The 15,409-nt window shown below is 38.8% G+C and overlaps 1 protein-coding gene across 2 annotated transcripts; it reads right to left on the bottom strand.

Moving 5' to 3' along the window:
- Window positions 1–3,248: 3,248 nt before the first annotated feature.
- On the bottom strand, window positions 3,249–11,802 carry Cpr17 (cuticular protein 17). 2 transcript variants are annotated; one of them, XM_076794667.1, is made up of 2 exons: window positions 11,615–11,802; window positions 3,249–4,369 (listed from the first exon to the last, which is right to left on the bottom strand). In XM_076794667.1, the coding sequence occupies exons 1-2, from the start codon at window positions 11,678–11,680 to the stop codon at window positions 3,902–3,904; spliced, it is 534 nt and encodes a 177-aa protein (XP_076650782.1). In that variant the 5' UTR covers window positions 11,681–11,802; the 3' UTR covers window positions 3,249–3,901. The 2 variants fall into 2 exon arrangements, with proteins under 2 accessions (XP_076650782.1, XP_076650783.1); XM_076794668.1 differs by lacking the exon at window positions 11,615–11,802 and adding an exon at window positions 10,341–10,597.
- Window positions 11,803–15,409: the final 3,607 nt, after the last annotated feature.

Raw genomic sequence — 15,409 nt, 5'->3', positions numbered from 1 at the left:
GGTTAAATAAGGCACTGGACTGCCCGAAATTCGTCGAATATTCCGGTTATGGTTATACAAAGGGATCCTGTGCTCGAATATTCCGAGTCAATGCGCTAAGAAGCTCTTAGCGCGAGAACCACATATTCCTTCAAGCATAAAAGCTAGAAAGACGTGGAGAAACGTCGTGATCATGATCCGATCGGTGAGTCCGAGAACAGTGTTCGAGGAATGTCTCTAAACCTTCTCCACGGGTGGTCAATGGGCGTCGAGTATCGGGAATCCGTGTTATGCCCTACAGTGTGCCATTGTGTTCGCGTAATTGCGCGATGCAAAGCGTTCGAGCCGTTTGATAAATCAGGAATATCGGACTGAAAATTTCGGCGAAGTAATAAGCATGAAATACCGGTCGGTGGTGGAATTACCATCGAAGTATCGCCACTGCCATAAGTTGATCGAGGGTATTAGGAACGTTGAATTTACTCGTAACCATTGCAAAATTCGATTGGAAGAGATTCGACGTGAGAGGGACTGTAACTTTCGTAGCATATTGATTCGGTAAGAAAATTTGAAAATTTTCACATGCTCCATCAAAAAATATTTTCAACTCTTAACGCGAAAATATTGAATTGGTCAACTGAAAGATTTCTCGCGGTGAAAGTGAAGTGAAAATCGGAATTCATTGTTAGCATGAACGTTTTCTCGTGTTTTACAAAATTGCAAGAATTGTATCGTAACTGTTAACAGTTCTGCCTAAATTGCAACAAACTGGAGCGAAGTAGTATTATTCACTCTTCATATATTTAATAAGTTGAAAATGATACAATAATATATTTGAAAAATCTTCTGATGTTTTCACTGTTTTCTGGGTTGATTTACTCAATTTCGTGACAAATGCAGAATATCAGGTATACATCAGTCACATTTACTTCGTGATTGGGAAAAACCCAGGGCAGATTTGCAATTCATAGTGGAACAAATGGAGTTCGAACGCTCGATCGTCTTTCGTAAACATCGAAGCTCCGGGATTATCACTGAAATGTGTTGGGAATGTTGCAGGTAATCGTGTTACGCGCCCTTGCTGCGGTAGCATCCGCTATTCCTTTGGTCCCAGCGGAGACACCGATTCCTATTCTGGAAGAGAAGAGGTCCCGGTCCAGATGGAAGCTACTCGTTCCAGTATAAAACAGCAAACGGCATTGAGGCTGACGAGAACGTCTTCTTTCGGTTCCCGGGCACCGACTCGGAGTCTGTCGAAGCTCGGGACAACTATAGTTATACTGCGTCCAACGGCGAGCTCGTCGAGGTGAACTACGTCGCTAACGAGAAGGGATTCCAGCCCTTCGGTACACACATCGCCCCTAAGATCTCTCTACGCCAAATCCATTATCGTAACAGACCGTAAAACATCGATGGCCAATGAAGAAGTCAAACCGAACTGTATTAATAACGCTTAAGATAAAAAATAACTAAATAACACAAAAATAATTATATCAATTCTGTTTTGTGAACTGTTTCATACTGAAACGTGTATATAATACAAATAACGCTATACGCATAAAAAGTTTGCAAAAGTACGTGCCTGATTTGAAAATAAAACACAAAGGGGTTACGTTTTACAATGACAGTTTTATTAATCGGTTTGCAGTCGCCACCATTATCTACAATTTTCGTCCAACATTTTATAAGCGGGTGGATTCCTTTTTTGTTTTTACAAAAACAAAAAAGGTTTCGAAGTCTTTAAAAATCGGGCACGAACATTTGTAATCGTCTAACACAAGATGGAAACATTTTGTCAATATTTTGTATCATTTTCTACGCAAACGAAAGAATTTCTTTCGACATTTTCCGATTGACTTTCTACGTTTATACATGAGATCACAATTGATCAGCCGATGAGGGACCCTCCACAAGCGAAACCGAAACTACTGCGCGTAACAATGTTTAGTGAATGCAATTCGATTCGACTTGATGAAATTTTCTAGTAAAATACAAATTCACTGGAAGTTATACTACGTTCTTAACCCACTGCCTCATAACATGGCGTTGAACTCGTGGTAGGTGTAGCGGGCCAAAAGAAACAAACACGTCGTTCATTCGTTATAGACGTACTTCTATTTAGCTGCAGTTATGTTCAGTCTTGACTACGGACGAGCGTGATCGTTTACTCGTTACTATGCACTACAATCAATGTTTTATGCGTTTAAAAAGGCCCTACACAATATCGCAAAATGAAAGGTTAGTATAAAATACAATAGCCATTTTTCTATATTCGGAAATAATTTTAGGTTGTCGATACAACCTCGGAACGTAAAAATGACGATTCTACTGGCAGTAATTAGTAGACTGCTGATCTTTATGCAAAATAAATTCTAAGACAATTGTGAGAAGCAAAAACGAATGAAAAATAAATATTTAATAATTTGAATAATATGAATGTGTCATTTTTTTCTTAAATTTGTCTTATGTCTTCACAGTTTTGTGTTCAATTTATTCATTTTTGTTATATATGCATAAAATTCACAGTCTATTAATTATATAGAAATGCCTTCGCAAGCAAGCATTCTTGCAGAAAATTCTATATAATTTTGCTACTACGTCATTTACTATATTCAGTTACAAATCGCTAACGAAATTGTGACTGCATGCTTTGAAAAGGCCTACATTCCTATCACATTTTTGTTTACTCTATTATATTATAAAGTTTATGTACAAATATGTATTTATAAAAGGTAATAACATTTTCTATTTTGTGAAAGAATTGCTTTGATCTCTTGACATGGGCGGATAAAAATAAAACGTAAAGTAAATGTCCTTTTACCGACTATACAAAGATATGGTTGTTATATGAACCGAATTGAAGTATACGAATATTTGCACCAGACATTAATTACTGACATCATCGATGTATTACGAGCTGAAACACTGTTACTTTAAATGTTTATTTCTACTAATAGTGGAGTTCACAAGCCAATCAGTGTAAATACAATTATGTCATATAAATTTATTTGAACCGTAGCGGTTTTATTTTATTCTTGTTGCATTTAACGTTACTGGTGTATTCGTCTGAACCTTCACGTACACTGGCATGTAGTTTACAACTAACTTTCAAATGACTTAATAATCTCAATTTTGATGCTAAGGGACTGATTGGCTTCTGAACCCTTCAAACACGTGTAACCCTTTGAAAACGAATATCAACGTATAGTAAAGTCTTTATCTAAGCGCAATACTCGGGTCCGCGCTATGACATAAATCGTGTAGGACTACTATTTTTTTTTTAGCGTAGAAACGTATAAAAGGACAGGGCGACCAAAGGCGCGCTACATACCATCAATCAAACTACAAAATACAGTTCAAATTATCTCGCGTTTAGTGCCATTTTAATCAGAAAAATGCCACAAATAAGTCGGCGAAAGTCTCATAAAAAAATAATGACAAATAAAGAAGTTTCGTAATTGGATTAGTAGTGGTTCCCACCGATATACCCTTTTCAGTCCCTCGCAGGTTATGCCCGCCAGTGTAGGGGATAGGCGAATTGACTAAGATCGTGTAGCTCCGTTCGGCTTGGATCAAGACTTTACTGTACTGACTTGCATCAGGATTGTAACATACAATTCTCGATCACATACATTAGAAAAGCCTACTGTTCGCTTTTCCGATTGATTAAGACTTTGATACAAAATCTAGTTCTCCGAGGAAAATATTTCCAGTATTTGAAAAAGTCCTGAAAGGGTTAATCACGCGAACAGTGGATCCGACGATAAGGTCGCGCGATCGCTGACGAGGTCATTCACTTTACGGCCGGGTGATCGATCGTTTTAGCGCGCGAGTGGATCTCGGTGTCTGGGTTGAACACGCGCAGTCACAGAATTGAATCGTCAATCGCAAGGCAAGGGTATAATCTCTACAGATCGGGTGTTCAGTTTCGTTGATTCGGCCGCAACGATTTGAACTGCCTGTTGTTATTCGTCGGGACGGCGTTCTGCTGGCTGGGCGAGTCTTTGCCGGCTTCCGTGGGCTCGGGGGTGGATGGTTGTTTCGCGATCCAGTCGAGGGCCCTTTGGATTGCAGGCGGTATCGGTGGCGGTGTCGGCACGTGAGTACCGGCTACCTGGGTGCCGAATTCGTCGGCGGTCCAGCTGATCGCGATCGGTGTGCCGTCCGGAGCGTTGTACTGCACAGAACCCTGGATCAACTGGGTCTCTTCCGGCGTGCCGGCGTATTTCCGGCTGCCCGTCTCCCTCTGCACAATGCCGCCTTCCGTCTCGTACGTGAACGAATAGTGGCCACGATTGTCGCCCAGGTCCCTGTCGTCGGCGACGATCTTCTCAGGCTGCTTGAAGTACGGGTCCTGGCATTGTGCCGCCGCGACCAGCGCGAGCAAAATCTGCAAAATTCATCGTTATTAACCTGCGGTCAAGAATTCAGCGTATAACAACAATATAGGAGAATATAATAAGGGCCCGGGACACGTGACTTTTTAATCAATCATTTCCATTCACAGCCTTCAGACACAGACTTAAGATCCGTCTTGGTCTTGATCCGACGGGTCTTAAGAGGGCCGGCAGGCATTTGGCCTTGACTGCCACGCTATGTTACGCTGTGCCCTTTTTTCTAGACATTTTACGTCTTGAATAAGCAAGTAATCAATTAAAAATGCATACCACCGTGTTTGTACATGTCTTTGCTACGTCTGTCCGGAGCCTTTTTTTCGAAACGAACACGAAGTTAACAGAAATTAAGAGAATCTCTCTGCAATATACGTATATGAAGTTGCAAGGGTCAAAATCTTGACAAATTGACGCTTCAATATTGCAATGAGCAGTTTAAAAGTGGTCACTTGTGTTTCCTAACAGTCCAATCTACGTCTGTATGGAGCCCAAATTGCGAATTTCTACCCCATCGTGGAGTAATTTGTAATATTCGGCAGAAAACTCGCTTCCCGAAGCAAGTATGACGTCACAAGATGGCTGCCGCAGAGAGATTCTCTTAATTTCGAGAGGTTTAGTGTTCGCATCGAAGAAAAGGCTCTGGACAGACGTAACAAACATGGTGGTATGCATTTCTAATTGATTACTTACTTATTTAAGACGTAAAATGTCTAGGAAATAAGGCACAGCGCAACATAGCGTGACAGTCAAGGCCAAATGCCTGCCGCCGCAGGTGAGGCACGTAAAACTATTTTTTGTCGGTAATGTAGTCACTCTACCTTATCGCGAATGCAGAACTAATAGAATTGTGAATTCATTTTTTATACAAATTCTACATATTGTTATTTTAAAATGTTACCGCTTGAGTTTTATATATAAAAATCGGACATGAACTTATGAAAACTGATAAGTATTAGAACGAATAATAGAGATATTAAAAATGAATAATTTTGCTGTTTACAGACCGTGTAAACTTGCAAAGCTCTTTGAAGATTTCAACGGTTCGATTATTGCAAGATTCGCCTAACGACGAAGCGTTGGAATTTGATGCGCCGATGCTGTTTCGAAAGGAACTAATCGCTCAACTCGGTAGCCAGTGGTAAACCCACACGTATCACCGGCGCGACGCGGCATGGCGGCAGCAAGAAGGAATCGGTGATTGATGCAGGCAACTCGGTTACATCATAGATAATGGTCGCTCGAAGAAAGTTGATGGAACGGTCCCAACCGATTCAACGGAATAATAATCTCTGCTGGACGTCCGTGATTTCATGGATGTTCCTTTTATCGCGTGTTACCGATTGCCAGAAGATATATTCGCGTTCCAACGTGAAGTTTACGACCGTACTAAACCGTAAAATCAACGCTTAATTCATTCCCAAATTACCAAGCCCGTGTAGGTATGGATATTGAATAACTTCGTATATCTATTGATTCATACACTTCCTCCGCGCTTGTTAGCACAAATAAATCGACAAACATTTGATGTTACACTATCCATAATCGATAACACAAAAACCCATTAAACCAATTACACTGATTTAGGTGAAAAAAAAACATTTTAAAAATCTTTTTCCTTTCTAGCATTAGATTGTATGCTGCTTGAATTCATTTCAAGTAAAACAGAATTTGAAGGCTGTAGGCATTTGATTTTTTCAATGACAAATAAGCTTAATTAACCCCCTTTTAAAAATGAAAAGTATCTAACATTACTTTGGAAAACCCGAAACTTCTCGGAGAAACCCGAACGCCTCAACGAGTGTGTGTTCCGAAATCGATACTCTGGAACATGTGTAACTGCTTAATTTGTAAGTCAATAATTCTAGAAATACGAATGGATCCTCGGCTATGCGTTCGGCGTCCCGTGGAACGAGTATCATCTTGAAACTACAACATGTCGTAAAGTTATAGATGTCTTCGAAATGTAAATATCTTGTTAACGACGGTTTCAGTGTTTATTACGATAAGTGTCCCCTGTAGTTTATAACGTATCTAGTCTTGCAGAAGACTATTGACTTACAAACGACAAAGCTAACATCGGAGAAACTACGAAGTCTCTAATGTAGCATGTACTATGTATTTAGTAAGATTCATGGACAAATTCCCCAAACTTCAACCGTTAGTATTCTTAGTTTCTTGGTTCTCATTACCTAATGAGCACATTACCGGAAACACTTCAGAAAATAAACGTTATCCAACATTTTTTACTAAAAAAAAAATCTGCATTCAGTAATATTACAACCAACGTAACATTTAAATAAATTTGGAATTTTACATATTCGGTGTTTCTCAAATTACACTGCGAGTGTTGTTTAGAAAATATACAAACGTGTAAAAAGCAATGAAATTTAAACGATTTAGAGATCCACAATCTAGCCATAATTTATTCATTCTGCGCAAAGCTGTCGCTTAGGATATTGTGTTTCAATTCTGCCAGGTCAGATCTTGATCAGAACCGCGTTGCTGCGTGTTCGTAAAAATTTCATTTAATGGGGTTTACCCTAACGGGTAAAACGGTCGTTTATTTCCCAGCAGTCTCGTATTTTTTACCATTGGTTAACACTGATGAAACCAGTGGCCTTTGTCCGAGGCGCTTAGATCCGAGAAAGGTTGAGTCTGTCGGTGTGCATGTAATGTATCAATCCTTCGATTAAGGCGTAGCTAGACCGTGTAGAAGTAAAACTCGGTACACCGGGGGCTTTAATCTTCGTCATGTTCGACCTGTAAATCCGTTGGAGATACCTTTCCCCGTAAAAGGTCAGGGCAAGACAGACGTGTGAGTAGATAGTTCACAATTCTCGTCGCAACCGTTGCCGGTAAAAGGAACGCGAATCGAGTGTAACAACGATTCGCATGAAACAGCGAAGACATTTCGATTACCTATCGGTTAACCCTTAAGTGGTACAGCGTTTACTCAGATTACGAAGCAGGACCTTTCGAGAACTCTGTAGAAATGTTCTCGGATACCTTTAAGCACGCAATAATTAATAAATAATCGAAATGTTCTGGAAAGGTTAAAGAAACTTGATATTTACAATTATCGTATGGCACAGCAGCGAAAGTCAGTGCACTATTGGAGGTTAAGACTCTTTTGAAACCGCCAGTTAAACAGAAAATGTTTCAAATGAAAGTTCTAGAATTTAAAGCAATTAGTATAATAATAGCAGGTTTTTTTGCAAATGGACACCTTGCAAAGGGTCACTTTCGTTTTTCTTTTTCAATGGAACGGCTTAAGTTTTATGCTTGATTCTGATAGAATGGTAAATTCTGAATAAGTGCAAAGTGAAAATAGATAGTATTTATTTCTTGTGTAAATACTTTTAACCGCTTGAAAATAACCTCTCGATAGTTTTACATTTTTCTAATGTTTTTACTGATTTAAACGTCACCTGCTCGTTTTTGTGATAATTGAAGAAAATCCGCTGTCTACTCGTAACCATGATCACGCACTTAATGCGTTTTTGATGCGACAGTGACATCATTCGTGCCGCACGTTAAGAACAAACGCTTGCATTGTTACATTGCGTACGTACGTTCAGCGAGAGGTTATTTTCTTAATCGTTTCTCCATGAGCTTTTTTATTAGATATTGTTAAGAACATCGACACACCATTATGACAGGTGACCGATGACGAATAAGCAATAAACCCACTTGTGTACGAACGGAATAGTTCATTCTCAAACGAAGCAGAAAAAGAATGATCATTTAATGAGAATATTTAACGAGAAATTATATTGATGACCGACCGCTAAATGTGTGAACCATTTTTTTCTTAAATCATTTTCTAAATATTTTTTTACTTGTTTATTTATAAGGATCGCATCCACATCTAGGTCAGTAGCGTCCACGTTACACAATCACATTACATTGTACAATCTAATTACAGTATTTTAAGTTACTATTACAGTATTTTATATACAGTCGGGAACGATATTAAGTGGATACTTAAAAATCGCATAACTCTTTTAAAATTGGCCCAAATGACTTGAAATTGCAAGAACAAATCATTTTTGGCTTTATAGACAATCACCGAGATTGTTCGGAATGTTAAAGGGTTATTGCTTAACGAAAACTTCGAAACTTTGATTGATTTCGCAAAACTCTGTTTCCCATTACGTTCAGTAACTTCGTAACGGTCATTAACGTTCTAAGCCCGACAAGTTTTTCCAATTTCGTAACTCGGCGATTCAATTAAGCATTCCCGTTGAATGATCTTCGGGCGAATAATCAGTTCAGCGAATCAAATTCCGAAGTTAATGACACTGACCCGAGCGAACCTCTCCCTCTGTCAGAAAATTCATTACCCAGAAACGAACAGCGTCCCACTGAAACTGATTAGTTCGTTCTCTGCCGCACAGGTCACCGGCGAACCACAGCTAATTAACGGAGCAACCCTACTTTTCACTGCTACATTAAAACAAAGCGTCAATGGGGGGAACGCAAACGAACAATAAAAGAAGAAGTAGAAAAGAATTTGTTCGCTCGACCACAATCATGGTTCTACTGTAGCATTAAAATTCGATGCTTCTCCTTATCATTAAATTATCGCCAACAGCTTCAAATTTCAGACTGGAGTCTGGAACGTTTGTTTACCGCAAAATATCTCTCTTGCAAGGGGAATGGCGTCGCTTCGGGAGGCGAGTAAATCGCGAGGCTTATGAAAAGTTAGTTCTCCACGCCCCCTTCACGGGCCAACCCCTAAAAGCTAGTTAAGGGGAGGTTCCGGTCTATATCTTTAAGAAACTAAAGTTTCCACATTCTTCACTTCTTTCATATTCAAAGAATTACTAAAAGGAAATTTCGAAATTTTAACAATTACCATAATTATACGCTTTCGAGTGTCGATCGAACGCAAAAATTTAAACACGTTTTTCCCGAAGCATCACTTTTCGAACTAGTGGGAAAAAATATCTCAAAGATTAATTAATCAATTTGAATGGATCTTCTTTTCAATTAATCAATATACTTTTCCAACGTCGTAACCCTTCAATATTCAATTTTAAGGAATAGTACAAATATTGAGACAAAAGTTATGTCCATCTTTGATGTATCAGAGAAAGGATGAAAATTTGTTTTGCAAGTTTCGTGGGCTTACTTTCTCGGAAAGTGTATGCAGATTAAGAGTATATTTGATTTCTTTTGTTTAAAATTTAGAACCGAGGAGTTAGACGTCCCACCATCTAAAAAGATGGAAAAACAAGTGATTAAAACTGTATCAAGAATTGTTCTGTATGACAAAAGAGCATCTAAATCAAATATAAAAGAGAAGTATAACGTGAGACGTGTCACTTTGGAAAAAATTCTTCAAAATTATAAAATTTTGCAGCGTTTGAGACTGCCCCCTCAAGGCGGTTTCAGAGCCCCAAAGGTTACTGAACCTTTTACAGCAGGACTGGACATACAAGTGATTTTTTAAAAATAAAAACAATAAAAATTACACGGATTATATATTTTTTGGTAATGTTTTGAGAAAGGTCGACAATTTCCATGATTCCGGTCTTTCTGCCGATCCGAAACAAGAAAGTGAGCTTGTTTATAAATCACTATGAATATAGCTAATGTCCAATCCAAACGAAATTCAAAATTTCGACTACTTACAAAATGGCAGCATTCTGAAGTCAAGTTACCGGGTTCTGTTATATTTTTCGACTTTCATCACGCTGATCAAATGTTTTTTTTTGATCCACTGTGCATACATCGACCGGAAACGAGTTAGATGATCCGAACGGGTTCAATGATGTTCGATCAGGATCGCAAAAAATGTTTAGCTCAGAGTCCCAAATAACGAGGACTCCGAGGTTATGAGCGGATTGGATACTGAAATGGGTTAACGCGAAGAAGGAAGTCGAGGGCGCAACAGGAAAGCTGAAGAGAGGCTCACGAAGAAGGAGAGGCGTGAGAAGAAGATGAAGAAGAAGACACACTTACCAGAGTACGCATGTTGTCAAAACAATGGGGCACACGGTGACGACGATCACGGTCTCTCGAGAAAGTGTGAAATTCCGGTGCGCGAACGGATCACGTTGGGAACGATAGTATGAAGTTTGCGGGTCCCGTCAGGATAATGAGGCAACGTCACATATAGAGCGTCGGGTGTTCCACCGAAGCGATGGTTGCCGGCGTGAAGTTCGTGAGCAACTCTTGGACTGTTGGGGGCACAGCCGACCTTTATACCGGCGAGTCTGCACAAGCGAGTCGCGAGCCTCTTTACATAACCCGAGAAAGTTTATTTCGGGACTGCTGCGTCTCCCTCTAGAGCAGCTCTAACCGCGAAACGATCCACACCCCCGTCGAACGGAAAAAGATAACGATCGACGTGACGAATATGATCGGTAACGTCGAACGCCGCGGTCTTTTTAACGAAATTTCACCGGGCGACGATCCCGACGACGCCACCATCCTTTTTACAAGACAGACAAGCATCGCGAACTTACGTAACCCCTTCCCCTCCCCCCTTCCGCTCCTCCTTTCGACTTGCGAAATTACCATGTGGGTAGTGGTGTCGTCTCCTTTTCGGCGAACCTGGATAATGCAAGGATCGACGAGACGAGAAGATCGATTTTACGAATTCCGATCGACAACGTTCGGTCGCCAAGTGTTTCTTTTTATTCGCACACATTCCTCGCGAAAATCGAGCATAAAAATTAGGGCCCCGGTCTTCCGTAGATTCGCGATAAGGTAGAGTGACTACATTACCGACAGAATATGGTTTTACGCGCCTCAAGTTTTCGTCCTTATATGAGAATATTTTGTCGCTGGTGAAGGGCTTATTCGAAAGAGGAAGGTTCGATCTAGCGCGCGTTGATCTGGAGCTGCCGAGATTATGCGGATATTTGGTAATATAAGCTTCAGAAGTAGGCCAAAAATTGACGATGCGCGTGCCGTGGAATCCGAGCATTTTTCTGCCATTGGACGAGTTTTCTGGATGAAATCTCTCCAGCAACAAATTGAGCTATATTTTGTGTTGATTCTCTGCGAAATAAAACGAAAAACTTGAAGCACGTTTCTGGCGTAAGAATTCGTAATATCGATAATACAGAGGAAAATATAATACAGAGAACATACTAAAATACAGAGAAAAGTAAGGTTATAAAACTGAGTTAGAATATTAATAACAATGTACAGGTGTAACAGAATGTCAAATATAATAACACAACCGCAATTAGACGAAGAATTTGTTTTACAATAATTGCGTACCTTACAATTGTGCTTTGATGAGCCCGCGATGAATCACGACGAGCCCATAAATGGCATGATGGCCATAGCATCCACAATTTGTCTCCACAATCTTCAGAAAATTATTTCAATTGTCCTTCTTATTGTGTTTAATTATATGTCTTTCTCGTACCAACTGAGTACCTCCCATTTCAAATGCTTCGAATATTCTTTGATATACTGCAACAACAATAATTAAAATATACCTTAACCTTTTGGATTCTTTGCAAATCATAAAAATAAACTAAAATAAATTTTTATTACGGCAAGAATGATTGCTATGGGAAGAAGTGTTGACTCTCTTTTGTGTTACACGTTTCAAATTGTTGGTAGTATCATCATTTGCAATACCTATCATCAACGATCCTTTTTAAATGCCTGACGGCGGAGTTCATCGTTGAACTTTGTAACCAAATTAATTGTATATGATTGTTGCTAGCAACACCCATAAATGTTGTAGATACAGTAGTCGTTCCATTGAAAACCACGCAAATATTCACGTGGGTTTGAAAGTCAAATGCAAATGAACCTCTAGACAAGTACGGCTGAACTATCGTTATTACGGGGTAACCACCTTATTAAAATGAGAATGTATCGAGCCGAGAAGATTACTATGACCGAGGTAACAGATAAACTTTCTCCGTGGCTAATTGTGACCTTCACCAATGCCGCACTTATCGTCCTCATCTTCGTTCAATTCTTGTAAGAAGACGTCCGAGGCAAACATAGTAATGTACAGTGACTCTCATTAATATTCAGACACTATTTAACCCATTAAGACCCAAGCCATGAAATAAGACGGTTATTACATAAACAAATATTTATTACTTTTAATTGGGGACAAGAAAGAGTATAAATGTTACCAAACAAATTTTTGGTCCTATACTCGTTTGTGAGACAAAATAAATGAACGTAAAGAACATTACTTATAATAATGTAAAAAAACATAGATGACTTACATGTCATCACGTCATGTAAACTAATTCTCCCAATTTCTAATTCTTGAGAAAAACCTGAGTTATTTAGCCCACTTTTTAAGGAAGTTATTTTCCTCCACAGAGTGTCCAAATATTAGTGGGAGTCGTTTCACTTTCAACATGGTTCAACGGCTTGATTTTTCCTTGAAAATATTCATGTCCACTTTGAGTTTGATAAGTATCGAAAATTTATTATTACAGTGAACACTTACATCGACCAGGGGTCAAATAAATTCGAAGAAATGGAGAAACGAAACAATTATGAGAATTAGAATATTTTCGTTCACTATGGCCTAATGACCATACCCCATGATTACCCCATGTTACCTTTAGATTCTAGTCACAGATTTACGACTAAGGTCATCGTGTCTTATCGCTGTGCTTCTCGTGATATTTAGTGAGATTGTAAATGAGAGGTGATGGCAAAGCCAACTGACAATGAGAATTCTTCGTGAACCGTTTCATCGGATTGACTTTCATAATTGCTATAGGTACTATCATTCTCAAGCCCGTAACTCTATATTTTTATAAATAAATAAAACTTTTGCGTTTGCATTTTGTGAACAGTGTTGCAAAAGAAGAATTAAACAAATTCTTAATTCTTGAACAAGAAAGCTTCTTCATTATGCTTTAAAAATAAGTAGAATTAACATAGGCGCAGTAATTGGCACGCCCACAGTAATTGGGTCCCATACCCTGCTAGTTTTAGGATTTCGACCGCTTCACCTTTTCCCGATAAGATTCTTATGAAACTGAGATCGTATTTGTAAATAACGATTAACTTTCTTATTTTAAATAATTCATTTAGACTTGCTCAAGTAATAAATAATTATTTTCGCTTTTTATTTGAATATTTAAATACCTATTTATGTAAATATTGCCCGACTCTGCGTAAGAAATTCATATGATTTATCCTTACAACGGAATCGCCAGACATTTTTCAAGACGTGAACCGAGAGAAATATGGGCATGCAAAGGACGTTGCCATAAGCGAATGGCTTGTCGGGGGCTCGTGAAACTTAGTATGTTCGTGGCTATGATTCTAGACAATATTTCCCACCCGAACAGCGGCAGCGTCGTCGCCGAGATTGCAATGGAAAAAAATCATTCTACGAATTTATTGAACGCGGTAGCAACAGCTTGTTGTAAGAAAGGTTACGTTCGATCGTGCTCGTTCTTTATCCGAGGATAATGACACCGATGTCTCGAACGACCGTTATCCATACCTCGGTGGGAATCGAACTCCAGACTCGCGGGTCCTTGGCCCAATGATCCTACCGATGTGCTGTGTACACAAGTGCGCGCGACAAGTTGCGCTTGCACGATTGCATTAACCGCGCTACCCAATGTATGCGAGTTAATATTTATATTTCAGAGAGGAAGGTTCTCGTTGGAAAGGGTGTCCCGTACCTGTCTCGCGGGAATCGCGATCCGCGAACACATCAAGAAATTTTATATTATGCTAACGTTCATCTCTTCTGTTACGCACCGTGTTCTATTTGTATAATACCAGGCTCTGCTAGATAGTAAGAATCGATTGCGCATAGCAGTTGCACGGGCAATCCTAACGTCTTTTCGAATCGATGATAAGATAGCCGAGTCTTTTTGAAAACGAGAATTTTTTAAGCATGTTCGATAGAGTGCGCACTTTGCTCGTGATTATCGCGTGTTTCCTCATCCCAAGGGATTTCTAGCCGACTAAAGATTAGAATGTGACGGAGAGATAAAACACATTTTGTACTGGAGTCGACAAACAGGTTGGCAACGATCGACAATAAATTTTGAAATGTACCGTAAATGTTAATCTTACGTTAAGTCATTTTTCAGATTGTTTTTAGAAAAATCTATTATAAGTCGGTCCAGAGTATACCTGAATCAGAACATTTATTATACCATGATTATTATTACAAACTGTAAAATTTACATCTAATAAAAAACATCGTAACAGGGTATTAGAAATCAATAAAAAGGCATTCTTACATTCTTTTGCATCATTCATCGCTTGGCAGTTATTTCCAACGACAGAACGTAGACACGTTGTATAATAAAACGTGTCACGTTTGGCTATCAACGTGTTCGGACATTCTAGAAACCCTAAACGACTTGACTTGTCTACATTTTATCAACTATTGTGCCTATAAATACAGTTAAACTTAACCAGTGGCAGATATTTTTTTTTTCAATTTTACTGTCACATTGGCCTCGCTGTATTAGTCGTTTCTATTAGACTATATTTTATCAGATAAAATCAGCGTAAAATGTAGCGTGCAAATTGATTTGTGACAGTGTCCTTTTTTCCATTTTACGGCTGCATAGTTTACTTCGATTAGCATTCTGGTAAAAGGTGTGTAGTATAAGCTCTAGTGTATTCTCAACTAATGTTTCTAGCTGATGTTTATAGATCTTGATGACGTAATAAAATGTTGTAAGTATAAAAGAAACCTGTGCGAGCAGAATGTACGTGAAATATCAGGAAGTGAAGACTTCCCAGAGATACGCTTATATAAATTCCAATTCTATAGTGTGTACATGCAAAATAAAAATTTTTTGCAATGCTTGTAAAAAACGGGGCCCATACACTTCATTTTTATCTTCAACAATTTTATTAAGTTGAAAATAGTGTATCTTCATTATTTAATTCTTTAAATAACGTTTTACATGTCATTTTGTCATAAATGCATAAATTCCGCAGACTGGCTGTAACAAATGACATAGAGTAATAATGAGAATGAAATACAAAAACGGAAGAAGTTTTTAACTTTCACGTTTTCCTTAATTTTAAATATATAATATAAACCGTTTCTT

Source organism: Halictus rubicundus, chromosome 10 (genome assembly GCF_050948215.1).
Source record: "Halictus rubicundus isolate RS-2024b chromosome 10, iyHalRubi1_principal, whole genome shotgun sequence".
Lineage (NCBI taxonomy): Eukaryota > Metazoa > Arthropoda > Insecta > Hymenoptera > Halictidae > Halictus > Halictus rubicundus.
The sequence above is the reverse complement of the archived record's forward strand: the minus strand, read 5'-3'. Positions and strand labels throughout refer to the sequence as shown.

Bases quoted from the DNA above. Each gene is read 5' to 3' on its own strand.
- Cpr17 (XM_076794667.1), bottom strand. From the start codon at position 11,680: ATGCTATGGCCATCATGCCATTTATGGGCTCGTCGTGATTCATCGCGG. The intron at 4,370-11,614 runs GTAAGGTACGCA...TGAATTTTGCAG, and splicing joins GGGCTCATCAAAGCACAATT to ATTTTGCTCGCGCTGGTCGC.